Source organism: Leptinotarsa decemlineata, unplaced genomic scaffold (genome assembly GCF_025532065.1).
Source record: "Leptinotarsa decemlineata unplaced genomic scaffold, Ldec_3_MD MMD2_tig00002159_RagTag_RagTag, whole genome shotgun sequence".
NCBI classification, from domain to species: Eukaryota; Metazoa; Arthropoda; class Insecta; order Coleoptera; family Chrysomelidae; genus Leptinotarsa; species Leptinotarsa decemlineata.
Genome location: NW_027412574.1, coordinates 5954196 through 5967634, shown reverse-complemented (window position 1 = coordinate 5967634; position 13439 = coordinate 5954196). Strand labels below are relative to the sequence as shown.

Below are 13439 nucleotides of genomic sequence, written 5' to 3'. Positions count from 1 at the left end.
CCCCAAAGTATGCACCATATGGGAAACTTATTTATTAAGGGTTTTTCGACAAAATGTTATTCTTGATAAAAGTTTGTGCATCCCTAAAACTAAACATGCGCCAACAAAATACAGTAAAACATGTAATGTACGAGGAGCCTTCAAGTTTTTGGTGCAGTTATTTTTATTTTTTGTTAACACTGAAAATTACTCAAAGTTATACAATTCAATAATATCAAATCGCAAAACATCAAAATAAAATAGGTATTTCGGAACAAACTCTTTGATTTTCTGGAGATTTTCTTGTCCAAAATAATTCCCCAATATATTCTCCAGAAAATCAATGAGTTTGTTCCAAAATACCTATTTAATTTTGATGTTTTGTGATTTGATATTTTTTTATATTAGGTTCTTGTTACAATACTTTATAATTTTCAGTGTTAACAAAAAATAAAAATAACCCATTAAAAAATGGGTAAAAAAAATAAAACTCCACTTAGATTGCCATGACTCCAAATCTAGATGTATTTTTTAATGCTAAACAACTTTTCTAAATAACATTTCCTGAGATTTTTCAAAATAAGAGTACTTTACTCTTGTCACAAAATCAAATATATGAAGGCTCCTCGTATATTACGTGTGTTTTACTGTATTTTGTTGGTGCAAGTTTAGTTTTAGGGGATGCACAAACTTTTGTCACGAATAACTTTTTGTCAAAAAACCCTTAATAAAGTACTCATCATCACATTTAAACGGTCTAAATGAGGCTGAGTTAAATCTCATATTCATCGTACCATCGAAAGTCAAGTATTAACGTATCAGGAATTTTACACTCTCATAACTCAAATTGAGGCTATCCTCAACTCTCGACCACTATGCCCTCAAAGTTCTCACCCGAACGCCTGGATATTTTCTGACTCTGGCTCCTCTCTCATCTGTACCGGATTCAGGTGTCTCTCAGCTCAAGATGAATCATTTGAACTGTTGGCAACTGGTGCAGAGATTGCAGCAGGATATTTTGAAAAGATGGAATCATGAATATCTGCAAACATTGCAACAACGTCAAAAGTGGCTGAAAAATGATAAAACTTCAGTGGTAGGTGATTTGGGTTTAAAAAAATATTAATAAATGCCTTCTATGCATTGGCGCATAGGACGGGTTATTAAAACTCACCCCGGACCTGACAATATATCATACGAATAGCGATGGTTTGTACTAACCAGGGCTTTCTTCATAGATCTCTGGTGAAATTATGCTCTTTACCCACTTCATCCGAAGTTCCTTAAAACCCGCCGTACCGCTCTTTCAGTGGGCGGTATTGTTAACACTTGGTGATAGCCTCAATGGTCATTGTCGATTAATTTCGTATTGCATGTAATTCATTGCACGATGGCGCATCCCAATTGAACACTCGGTAAAATAGCGCCGCCTGCGAAGCTCGAAAAAGGGACAGTAGGTACCAATACGTAACTCATGGTGTACAGTGGTAACACATATCCAGACTTAAGCGCATCCCACCGCTCTCTATCACTGTCCCAAAAAACCATGTTATTACTGTGTCATTTTCAACCAACAAAACTATAGTCCACTTCTCTGAGCAATTGAAGATCGCCCAGAAAATAAAAACCTGTGAAGAAATGGAACGAAGAGAAAATATTTAGGTAGGTGTGATGTACCTTGTTTTGATTGGGTTATCATATCAATTCAAATATTTCAAGTGTTCAACAAACATTTGCCATTTAACAGTTAAGCCAACAAAAACCACATATTAAAATAAACAAGTAGAAAATCAAACAGAAGGGGAAATAGTTAAAATGAGTCTGAATTTCGATATCTCATCACATATTTACAGAAAAGTTCAGTAGGATTCGATTTGCATTCATCAACTTGATGGTTATGCTAGCAGAACCCATATTTTATTCATCAAATGAAAATGAAAAAATGTGGGTACAAATGAGTAACGCTAAAAGTAAGACTGATACAAGGTTATTCTTGAAGATGAGTAAACTTTCTGCTCAATTTATGGAAAACTATTTAACTATTCATTGCAAAGAGATGAATCAAAATTGAAGTTCACTTTGATCATTTTTTTCAAGTCGACCAAAAAACTGTGCTTTGAATTGCTGCAAATAAATATTTAACCCATTCTCTATTTTTAATAGATTCATTGGAGGCATCATCTTCCGTGTGTAGCGAGGATGAGGCTACAACGACTGCATGATTCATCATTTATCTAAGTAGCATCTACTGTGCCAAATCAAACTAACCAACATTCCAAAATTCAAATTCACTAATAAAACCTCTCAAATGCAAATAAAATTTCAACATGAAATTGAAAACGTCATAGCTGATTTATGAACCAATAGTTAGAAAACCAACTGCCAAATCAATGTCCTTCAGAAAGCAGAAATGCTGAGATTTTCAAAAGTTTCCGGAAAGCACACTAGATCTCAGTTTTCAATTTCGTATTGCCCTACTCCTAACTGAATTTTTCGACCTTCTGTGAAAAGCTTGTACTACTTGTAAACATTTTTCTGACTCACTGTATGCCACTGTCAAAATTTCAGGTGTTTTTGAGCACTTAATTCCATTTCTTACACAAAATTTGATGCAAATTCTTTGATCCATTTTTTCGATAGCAGAAAATTGGCGAACATGCAAAAAACTTCAAATTTTTATACCTCTCCCCAACAAACTAAACATGTTAAACAGCTGAAATTGTGAACATATGTTCGAGACAATTGTACCAACATAACAAATCGAAATGAATGTGCGTAGCCAGCCAAATTTGAACATTTACCTTATTTTTTGAACAGTCCACTTATACCCATAGATATCTACATCTTTACACCTATAAAACTATGTAAAATTGACTTCAATTACCCAAGCCCTCAAAATGTCAGAAATTATAAGAGGTTTTGAGAAAGAAATGTACTATTATATTCACATACTATTGTGTCAGAAGCAGACATCCTCTGCTGTTATATAGAATTGGAAGTATTGATTTACAAATCTCTGTGGCAGTTTAAAATTGTTTTTTTTTCATGATTCTGTGTATACCATTGTATGTAATCTGTGGTAGTGATGCACTGGTTAATGAAGCTCTCATTTTTTAAAAATCCTTTCATTTTATTGATCTGCTAGGTACAAATGTAATGAGTAACTTGATGTAGTGAAATAAAATATTTGTATTACTTTGAAAATATAAAATTTCAGTAAATTTTGAAATCAGAAGAGAAGTTGTTATCAACTAACATTTTTATTAAATACGATATATACATTAAAAAGTATTATAGAATATTTACATTGCTTCACAACATTTCATTACAATAGAGAATGCGATGATGTTATTCAAGTGTGAAGAATAGAAATTATTACTATGCAAGTTTGACTTAACAAAGGATGAATGTTCATTCCTTTCAAGTAGTTCAAAGCTGCTGAGATGAATGAACTCGATACAAGTAACTATCCAATCAATGAGTTAATTCAGTGATAACGTTTCAATTTGGCTAATGAGATCAGTATGATTGAATTCATCAGGTTTCTTCGTGAATACTTCCAACAATTTTCGCTTATTGGGATCTTCTTGAATATAATACAGTTGTAGTTGGTTTGCAAGACACTGGGCTTCAACAGCGTTTATAATGTTTTTATCAAATTCTCCTCTCATCAAAACAATTTCTTTGCTTTCCTTAAACTCATCAAAATGAGTAATCGTAAGACATTCAGGAGCATTTTCCTTGTGTACTTGGTAGTAAAGAAGAGGAGTGAAATGAACTGTGTTTGAAGAAAACTGACACATTATGAATTCATAACCCTGACTACGAGGTAATGCAAAAACAAAAGTTGGGTAGTTTTTACCATTCTGATATAGCTTATCAAAGTCAGCACTAGGAATAGTAGCTGCTATACAATTATCTTTTTGAAGATGGTACTGTTTCCAAATAGTTTCAATTTCAACAGAGCTTTTGTCTTTGATCAAATCAATTTTCATAATTTTATCCAGAGCCTCTTTTTTTACAAGACTAGGTTCAACAATGTTCTTCTTCGGATTCAACAAATTAGAGTAGGGCCTTTCATTGATTAGTTCAACTTTTTGTAGTTTTTTCTTGCCGAGGCCCTCAACTCTCGCTTTGAACTCTGTGGGATCTTCTTTTCCTAACTTGGCGATTTTTGAAGAATATTTGTCAAAATAAGGGTTATTTTTTTTCAAATCTTCCACAACTTCTTGCATCATCTTTGAGGAAGTCGTGATAGTTTTTCTTGGTATTTTAAAAGTGCCTTTGAATAAAACTGTTCTTAAAAGTGTGGTTAAATGCATTTTCATTTATACATATACATAATTGACAATCACTTCCACTCAGTGCTGCTCCAAGGCAAAAAAAAATTGTACGAAAATGACAGATGAAAATGTATGCTTTTCACTAAAATTGTATAGCATCAATGGTCGCCACGCCAACACTGTCATCTGTCATCAGAATAATTGACAAGTGACAGCTTCCCGCATAATGCTGATGGAATAAAGCGATTTGCGCATGCGCAGACACCATCATGTGTGAATATTTTGAAGTGGTTATTACAAATATATTGATTTGATTACTATTTCCATTAATAATAATTGAAAATTATGCATTCACTAATCTAACTTAAGCTTATATTATGCATCAAATCAAATGACAACACAAAGTCTCCTAAAACAAAAATCATGAGAGGTGAGGTGAATGACCCCGGCAGTTGAAACTGTAACAGCTAATAAAAAATAGGGGAGTAAATAAAAACATAACTTTTTTTATTGTAAAAACAAAAATAAAGGACATTCAAAAATAACAATTTCTAAAACTAGATCACAGTACACATGAGATCCTAAGAATAAAAAAAATAAAACTCTGAATTATCACATATCTGGTTCATCATTATAAGGTACATTTTCAATTGATTCTTTTTTGTACTGCAGCAAAGCCTTGTCAGGTTTCCAAGCAATGGACCCTCCTTCATACAATGCCATCTTATCATTAATTGCAAGTATTGCCGAACAAGTCTTTACTGCAAGACAGTTTCTAGTTTTTGATTTCATTAAATTAAGGCTAGAAAATACTCGTTCCGCTGCAGCAGAAGAATGGGGCAAGGACATAATAACACGAACAATTATCATTAAATTTGGGAACATAGGTTCACCTAATACATTTTTCTTAATTTGCACTGCCCTCCAGAATGCATTAATATTTTCTTTTGTTTCTTTATCAAAAGAGGCTTCGACCATTAAATTCCATTCGATATTTGCAGCCTCTATATCAACTTCAATATGAGGGAAAAAATTTATAAACTCGGCAATGGAACGTATACTACCCTCACATGCAGTTTCAGGAATAAAATTTGAAGCAAATGATAAAATTTTATCACTGAAATCAAAACGCTCTTTTATTTGAGTACAGATTTCAGTGTAAAATTCCAAACATCTTAACTTGAAACTAGTCAACTCTTGCATGTGGATGTTAATATCTTGCTTAAGCAAAGCATCCACTTTAGCTCCAAAATAAGTACTCTCTATGGGAATGTAGTTGTGAGGATCTGTTACATTGATTTTGTCTATAGACGACTTTCTTTCAAAATCTTCAATTACTTCTTTCTTTATAAAACATTTAATAAATGTCTTATAAAGTGATTTGATTTTACCAAGCATCAAGGGAACTTTTGACTGGGATGACTGTAACTCTACATTAACAGTGTTAATTAATTTGAGAACATATGATAAAAATAATAAATACAATTTATACATATGATTTGTTAGGGCATTTAAAATTTGCTTGGCACTGGGCAAGTTTTCCTCCAATGCTTCTCTCTGAAAAAATAGCTGTAAAGAATTCCAGTGCTCCATTATTCTGTCTACCACTGCCTAAAATTATAAATATCTATACATGCAGGTAGATAGAAGACAAACAGTTATATGTTATATTACCTGTAAAGATAACCACCTGGTCTGACTGGGATGTAGCATTTTATGGGGTTTTTCATTGGCAAATACTTGAAATTCTCTGAGTGCAGCAGTTCTTTTTGAACTATAGGCAAAGTATGAATATATGTCTCTTGCAAATTGTTCCACAGTGCCAGGAAGCTTCTTGGCAGCTGCCGAAGAACATAAATGTAGAGAATGACAGGAACATCCCTGAACAAAGACATTTGGTTGCAACTCCCTCTTCACTCTAGATTGGACTCCTTTCAAGTTGCCCATCATGACACTGACATTGTCAGAAGCGAAGCCAATAATATTATTGTAGGGAATATCATTGTCATCAAACATTTTTTTCAAAACATTAAAAATTCCTTCAGCTGTTCCACTCTCTGTCTCAATTAAATCTAAGAATCTATCATACACAGATTCATTTTTCCAGTATCTCACAACAATTACTAAACACTTTTTCATGCATATATCTGTAGTTTCATCGATGATAATTGAAAAATGAATTCTCCTCAGATCATTTACTATCTCATTTTTGAATTTTGGCCCTAAATGTCCGACGATTAATTGGGTAGTTTTTTTTCTTTTCAATTTAATTTCTTTGGCAATTTCAGAATCAACATATACACTTTTGCAAAAATCTGGAAAAGTATTCATTAGTGATAATGATAAATCATGTTCACATATATAGCAACAAAATTTCAATTCAACTTCTCTAATCAATTGTAACTTTGTTTCTTTCACAGAGTTCGGTAATATTTTGTCTATTTGTGCAGTAATTCTTACTGCATGCTCATTTTTTTTGTGAGTATCATTATTCAAATGCCTAATCATGTGATATTTTCCCCCAGATAATTTTTTTTGACAAATTTTACAAAAAGGGAATTTTTTAGATTTGTCGAGGAATGTAAATTCATTTCCAGATGATTGTGGATTGAGAGTATACATTTTTCGCTTTCTTTTCTTCCTTTCCTGTGGCACTGAAGAATTATTGGATTCATTTTCTTGAGGTATTACAATTTCTTGCGAATCTTGTGTAAATGTATAATAATTATGTTCATCAGCAATTGTAGATGTGCTTGCATGGGGTTCATTATCACCCAAGATATTAGATGAACTCGGAGTTTGAGCATGGGGTTCCTTATTAGGCAAGATATTATTCGATAAAGAACTCGAAGTTTGACTAGATTCTTTTCTAGATAATTTAATCACGTATCTGTAATAAGTGATTCAATATATAAATTGATAAGTCAAATGCATAATAACTGGTTACATACCGGTCCATTCATTTCATGCTTTAAACAGTTTAATTAAACTACCAATACTAATACTACCATTCCTAAATATTCATTTAAAATTCGCCTTTTCTCTTTTCTCACCGTGGATTTATTTCTCATTTAGTTTAGCGCTAGGCGCTAGCGGTTTTCGAATTTTCGACAGATTTGACATTTGACTGACCTGAAAATTAAGTTCTTTGTGCTCTGTGATCGACGTGATCGTGACTCAGAGTAATAAAAGTCTTTTATTACTCTGAGGATCGTGTCTATGACTTCTATGGCAAAAGGACACGCCTATCATAATGAGACGGAAGACAGAAATAGACATATTATTCGACTATCGAAGGACAAAGTAATTGAAATTTGTAAATATTTAACCATGGCCTCGTTCGAATCAATGACGTAATGTAAAACCAAATGAAGTCAAAATGTATGCTTTTCGTCAATGTGGTATGCATGTTCGAAAAAATATTGAATTGTATAGCAATTCGTACAATTGTATAGCCAGGAGCAGCCCTGCTTCCACTACACTTCTCTACTATAATGGCGTTTGACGTTTTACATTCGTAAAAACACAGAGCTCAGAGCAGTGACACAGAGTTTCGCCACCGAACAGTAACATTTTGTTATTTTTACAGTCAAACCGAGTGAAATCAGTATTGCCAGATGATATTTTTGAAATTCTCTAGGCTGTTTGGTGAAAAATATTTAGATTTCTTCAAATCCAAAAATATTCAATTACACTTACTCAAGCTGAACTTTTTCTTCAGAATTAGGCAAGATATAAAGGATGGTCACAAAATGACATTCATGACCATTATAATTTCACTTGAAGTAGTGAACTTTCAACTTAAAGATACAATTACAGTATTGGCATATTATATTCGAGTATTTCTGAATTTCGATTACCGGTTACTGATTTATTGATATTTGAATTTGAGACTAGGAATCTTGTCAATCCGCCAACATTTGACAGAATTTTTGAAATAAATATTCATTAGAAAGAGAAATGAATTAGTAACAGATTTTTCAATGGAAAAGTGCTGATTTCAAGGGCATAAACGATAGAATTTTATTTTAACCTCGTTATTATTTATTTAACACAAAAAATACATCTGAGCAAATGTTCAAAACGTTCTTTTAAGCATTTTCTGTCTTCTCGTAAGTTTGTTGGCCTCTATCAGGGTCAAGTGCGCCTCCTTCCAAGTTCTTTTGAAATTAATGTTAGTGTTACTGCCTGATGGAGTGTTATCCAATTTACGGACTTGCCGTCCTTGCAACTATGGTTTTGGTGGTACTGTCATGCGCCGTTTGTGTTTGGCTTTTCTGGTCCTCTTGAGTACCCTGGGAGGTTACCTATACCTATATCTCAGAGGCTTCGTTAGTGATATACATATATGTCTGGTTAGGCTCAGGTACCGTTCATCTTTCGGCACGGGTCGCATAACACCACTGGTGCCGCAAGAGGTGGCACACTTCTTCGTCTGACTTTTTCCCCCCACCATCACAACAAGGTGAGGGCACTGTCGTACTGTCGTACTGTCGATAACTTAGACAAGGAAATCTAAGGTCGATAACGTAATCTGCTGTTTACTTTTACCATCTCAGAGTAATAAAAATAAGTAGAGATGCCCTCCGTATATAAACACAACACATTTGTAGACAACCAGGATATCCATCTCTCTCACAGTGAAATGTTGACAAGGAGACTGAGGGAATTGTTTACATAATCCTCTGGACTGGATACCGGGGCGTGCGGAAAATATGTTAAGAAAATTCTAATAACTATCCACTATTAATTCGATAAAAAATTCTGGGTTACGCCCATGCTCCATTTGTTGTTTATCCGTGAAATGTTACATCAACATGCAAGGATTGTGAAAATCCACAAACAACGCAGGTTTTCACCATCTTCAAAATTACTTTTTGAACTACAAATTAATTATATCGGTCAATAAGCACTCAAATCACAAAATAACTAAGCTGAAGCATACAACAAACAACAGGTTCCAATAACTGAAAATCTATTGCGGCAGTTGTATCGCCAACAGTATATGCAGGAATAACTTCTGTGAAGAATCCTGCACTGACACCTGTCGGATATAATCCAACGCCCTTCGTGGTATAAGCCAGGGGAGTAGTTGTTTTCTAATAGGTGTCAGTCCATGAACCTACTGTGTTGGGAGTTGAGACTGGCCTGAACCAATTGTTCTTAGATAATTTGATTTATAGTCAGTCTTCAAGTATGCCCACTGACTATATGTGAAAGATAAACAAAATAATTTGGCTTCAGAAACAAGGATAGAAAGGCATCTCTATTTATATCATTACTTTGAGTTTACTACCAACGATATTACCACTGTCTAATATTAGAATATTAGTAATGAATTTTCAAGGTCATTGAGGTCTTTATCGCGTCAATATCTTCATCGATCTTATTTTGTAATCCACTCTTCAGAAATATGCCCTACTGGGATGTAATGAAATAGTTCAGCCAAGGTATTTTGTGGCTCAGCGGTGTCACAGTATTCTTTATATATTTTGTTTGTCATCTTTCTTTTCTTCAGGTTGGAAATTTTTCCCTTACCCTTTCAACTCTCATTCGTCAGGAGGATGAGTGGTTCATACCTGAAGGTGTTTTTTGGTAATGACATAAAGATCAATCACGTCTATGCCGCTCTGGCCTTGTGTACCCCTACCTGACTGGGGTATTTGATGAATAAACTGTTCATTTTAACAGACGTCGTGGGGCCTTCTGAATCGAGTGGGGTCGTCTATAGTGTAATCTACAGCTTCCCTAAGTAATGGGTTAACATGAGTTTCCGCTGACTGGAAAACTCTCTGATTCCTCGACTGAATGGACTGCCGTATAGTTGACAGCTTCAGATCTCTGCGAATGGCTTCATTCCGCACGAACCATGGAGCGTTCACCAGCATCCTGATTAGTTTGTTTTGCAGCCTTTCCAAAATGGAGAGGTTTGACGGAGCGGTTTGTCCCCAAGCGCCTGAAGCATACATAATGACAGGTTTGAACATCGTATTGTCTAATAAAATCTTATTTTTAAGATTGAGCTTGGAATTTCTGTTGATCAGAGGAAAGAGTTTGACTATCCTCATTTGTACTTTGCTCTTGATATAATCGATGTGATTTACCCAGGTGCAGCGCCCGATCCAGCTATTTCGCCGCTCCGGGTAAAATAATATTTGCCGCCTTTTACCCATGCGTTATGCCATAGATGGTATAATTTTAACCTATTTTTGCCGCCCCGGGCAATTGTCCGGTTTGCCCCCCCCCCTAGATCGGGCGCTGCCCAGGTGAGTCGGCGGTCTACCTGAAGACCTAGGTATTTTGACTCGCGTTTTCCATTCGATTTCCCTGTCTGAAATCGTTTTTTTCTGGATTCACCCGAATCTTCCATTCCAGGTACCAGCGTTCGAGGTCGAACCTCGGAAGGTCGCTCACGTAAAGGCTGTATAATAGTGGAGACAACACAGCTCCTTGAGGCACTCCAGCTTGGATTTCCCTGACGGGGGACAGGGTTGAATCAATTCCCGGAGCCTTCTTGGGTTTGGAGGCCCTAATGTACCCCCTCAGTTCTTCCTCCGAAGCTGGAAGGATCACGTCGTCATCATTTTCCCTAAGGATGCGCCGAACCCGCTGTTCCAGCCGGATATCACAGTCAATATCATCATCCGGATCAACGTTAAGTTGGAACTGACTCTCCATTGTGTTTGCAAAGGCCAACGCCTTCTCGGCGGGGGAGTAGCAGATGCCGCGCTGTCCGTGAAGAGGTGAGGGAGCGGTTTTTCTCTTCTCGAGCCTACGGGTTACTCGCCATAGCTCTTCATCCCCAGGTTCGAGAGATTCCAAACACTCGCTCCACCTCTCGTTTCTCTAGTCAGTGATGGCCTGTTTAACTTGGTTGGCCATCCTGCTAACCGCAGCCTTGTCTCCAGGGTAGAGAGTCCGCTGATAAACTCGTCTGAGTCGATTTTTTTCCCGGATAAGGTTTTTTATCCTGGGAGGAAACTCATTGTAGCTTGGCAGAGGACACTCTGTCCTGGTTGTGGCTGCGCGGAAAGCGTTGTTCACAAACATTTCGAAATTCGCCACTGCCGCGTCGAGACCGTTGCGAGTTCGAAGCGCCTCACGGTCCGAATGTGTCTCCACTAGATGAGCCTTGAAGGCTCATCTAGTGTGGATGATCTCATGCGATAATCCTGAGGAGGGGGATCATCACTCAGCATCAGGATGACTGGATTATGATCTGAGTCCGACAAAGTGTACACTTCGCAGGACAAGGAGACGTTCCTGAGTAGTGCGATATCAAGCACGTCAGGTCTTTTATTCCCACGATAGAACGTAGGCTCATCTGGACCCATCATTCGATACTCATGCCTGTCATCATGCGCATGGAGCGCTCGGCCGTTCGCATTGGTGATTCTGCTCCACAGATTGTGCTTGGCGTTGAAGTCACCAGCAGCAATTGTGGGGGTATCTGTCGATATCAGCAGTTCATCTAGTGATTCTGAGAGTAGGCGATTCCGCGGAAGGTTGTAAACTGAGATTAGTCTATGACAATCTGTTCTCAGTTGGAGTTCAACGTCCACGGCTTCCGTGCCGTGTAACTGATCTGAATCAATGCCGAATTGTACGTGAGGATACGTCCAACACGTTCTCTATGGTAGAAACGGTAGTTTGGAATACCAAAAGGTTCATTGTGTAGGTGGGTTTTCTGCACAAGTGCAACATCGATGATATGTTCTGTCAAGAAGTTCTCAAAATAATGTTTTTTGTTTGAAATACTATTGGCATTTCAAAATACAACCTAAAGAGAGCTAGGCAATGTAGGTTGTCTAGCCATTAACAAGCTCCAGTTAGCACGTCTGTGATGACTGTAAACATTTTTTCAAGTACGGGAAACTGAATGAAGAGTTTCTAGAGGGAGCCGCGGACGGCCTGGCGGAGATGTTACCGCTCTTGGTCGCTCCTGTGTAGCTCATACCCGGGCGTGTACCAGATGCTCCGGCAGGACGCCTCCCAGGTGTTGGTGCATTTCGGGGGGCATTTGCAGCTACCTTTGTCCTCCTGCGAACCTTGGGAACTCAGGACAACCGCGGTAGTTCGCAGAATGCACCCTCTTGCAGTTATTGCATTTTGGAGGATCTGCCCTTGGCTTCTTGCACTCTCCTGAAAGGTGTCTGCCGGCGCATTTGACGCAGATGGGGAGGACTAAGCAGTTCCTTTGGCTATGCCCGAACCGCTGACATCGGTGACACTGCCCTACCAGTGTCTTCTGGTGTTGGGACTCATCTTTAATTTTGACATTAAGGAGGTCCCGTTCGTCGTAGATATGCTTCTGATTTTGGCTCACTTGAACCAAAACCAAAGGGAGCAGACGATTTCCACGCATCATCCTTGAGACAGATGATTGGCTGAAAACCTTTTTCCACCAAGGCGCCCTCGATGTCAGCGATCTTCAGGTGCTTCGGGACCCCTCTGAAGACGGCTCTAATTTGCCTGATCTCAGGAAGGCCATACGTGTGATGAGGGATTTTCTCCCTCACCAATAATTTGGACATACTCCTGTAGTCCTCGATCGAAGAAGGCTGAACTTTAATGCCGTCAACCAGGTTTACTGCTTTCGTATAGTTGACTTTGTGAAAGGTAGCCAACTTTGTGAAATGAACCAACTTGTCCTTCTGGCGAACGAAAATGGGGAATGTTCCTTAATTTTGGTTATTACAGCAAATGCAAGTTTGAACAAAATAAAGTAGAGTTTAATTCATGAGTTTTTCAAATTCACTTCGAAAAGTATTCAAACTGATGTTTCAAATGTTGGGTTTTAATTTTTAAAGAGATTTGTTTCTAAGTCACATAATGGCAACAGCGCCTATATCGAGATTCCACCTCCACAAGCCACATAAACAACAGTTGTTTTGTTATTTATTTATATAGAGGAAGATAGGTTAGGTGCACAAAAGTCATATGTCACAGAACGTCTCGGAACTCGGAACATAAGTAAACAGAACAGCACGACTCTGAAATATGTCATCTTTGTTTGTCTCATACAGGTAACATATTCATTGTCCTTTATTAGCTATAACCGATGTTGCCAAATGGTGAAATAGAAACGAATCCCTTTAAATGTTGAAGGCCCAGAATGCATTATTTCATTCCTCTTTTTTGAGTATTTAAATAATTTTTTAAAGAAAAAGGTTGAAA

General features: G+C 37.1%; 2 protein-coding genes across 2 annotated transcripts; both read right to left on the bottom strand.

Annotated features, from left to right (window-relative positions):
- Nucleotides 1-3220: 3220 nt before the first annotated feature.
- On the bottom strand, nucleotides 3221-4359 carry LOC111504095 (ATP synthase mitochondrial F1 complex assembly factor 1). The gene has a single exon (XM_023158585.2). The coding sequence runs from the start codon at nucleotides 4305-4307 to the stop codon at nucleotides 3462-3464; it is 846 nt and encodes a 281-aa protein (XP_023014353.1). The 5' UTR covers nucleotides 4308-4359; the 3' UTR covers nucleotides 3221-3461.
- Nucleotides 4360-4748: 389 nt separating this feature from the next.
- Nucleotides 4749-7634, bottom strand: LOC111504937 (protein FAM200B-like). The gene is made up of 3 exons (XM_074177125.1): nucleotides 7214-7634; nucleotides 5937-7152; nucleotides 4749-5873 (listed from the first exon to the last, which is right to left on the bottom strand). Exons 1-3 carry the CDS (start codon nucleotides 7219-7221, stop codon nucleotides 4875-4877), a joined length of 2223 nt encoding a protein of 740 aa, XP_074033226.1. The 5' UTR covers nucleotides 7222-7634; the 3' UTR covers nucleotides 4749-4874.
- Between the last annotated feature and the right edge of the window lie 5805 nt (nucleotides 7635-13439).

Excerpts from the sequence above, each read along its gene's own strand:
- LOC111504937 (XM_074177125.1), bottom strand. Across the intron at positions 5,874-5,936 it reads CCAGGTGGTTATCTTTACAG|GCAGTGGTAGACAGAATAAT; the intron begins GTAATATAACAT and ends TTATAATTTTAG.
- LOC111504095 (XM_023158585.2), bottom strand. The coding sequence starts at position 4,307 with ATGAAAATGCATTTAACCACACTTTTAAGAACAGTTTTATTCAAAGGC.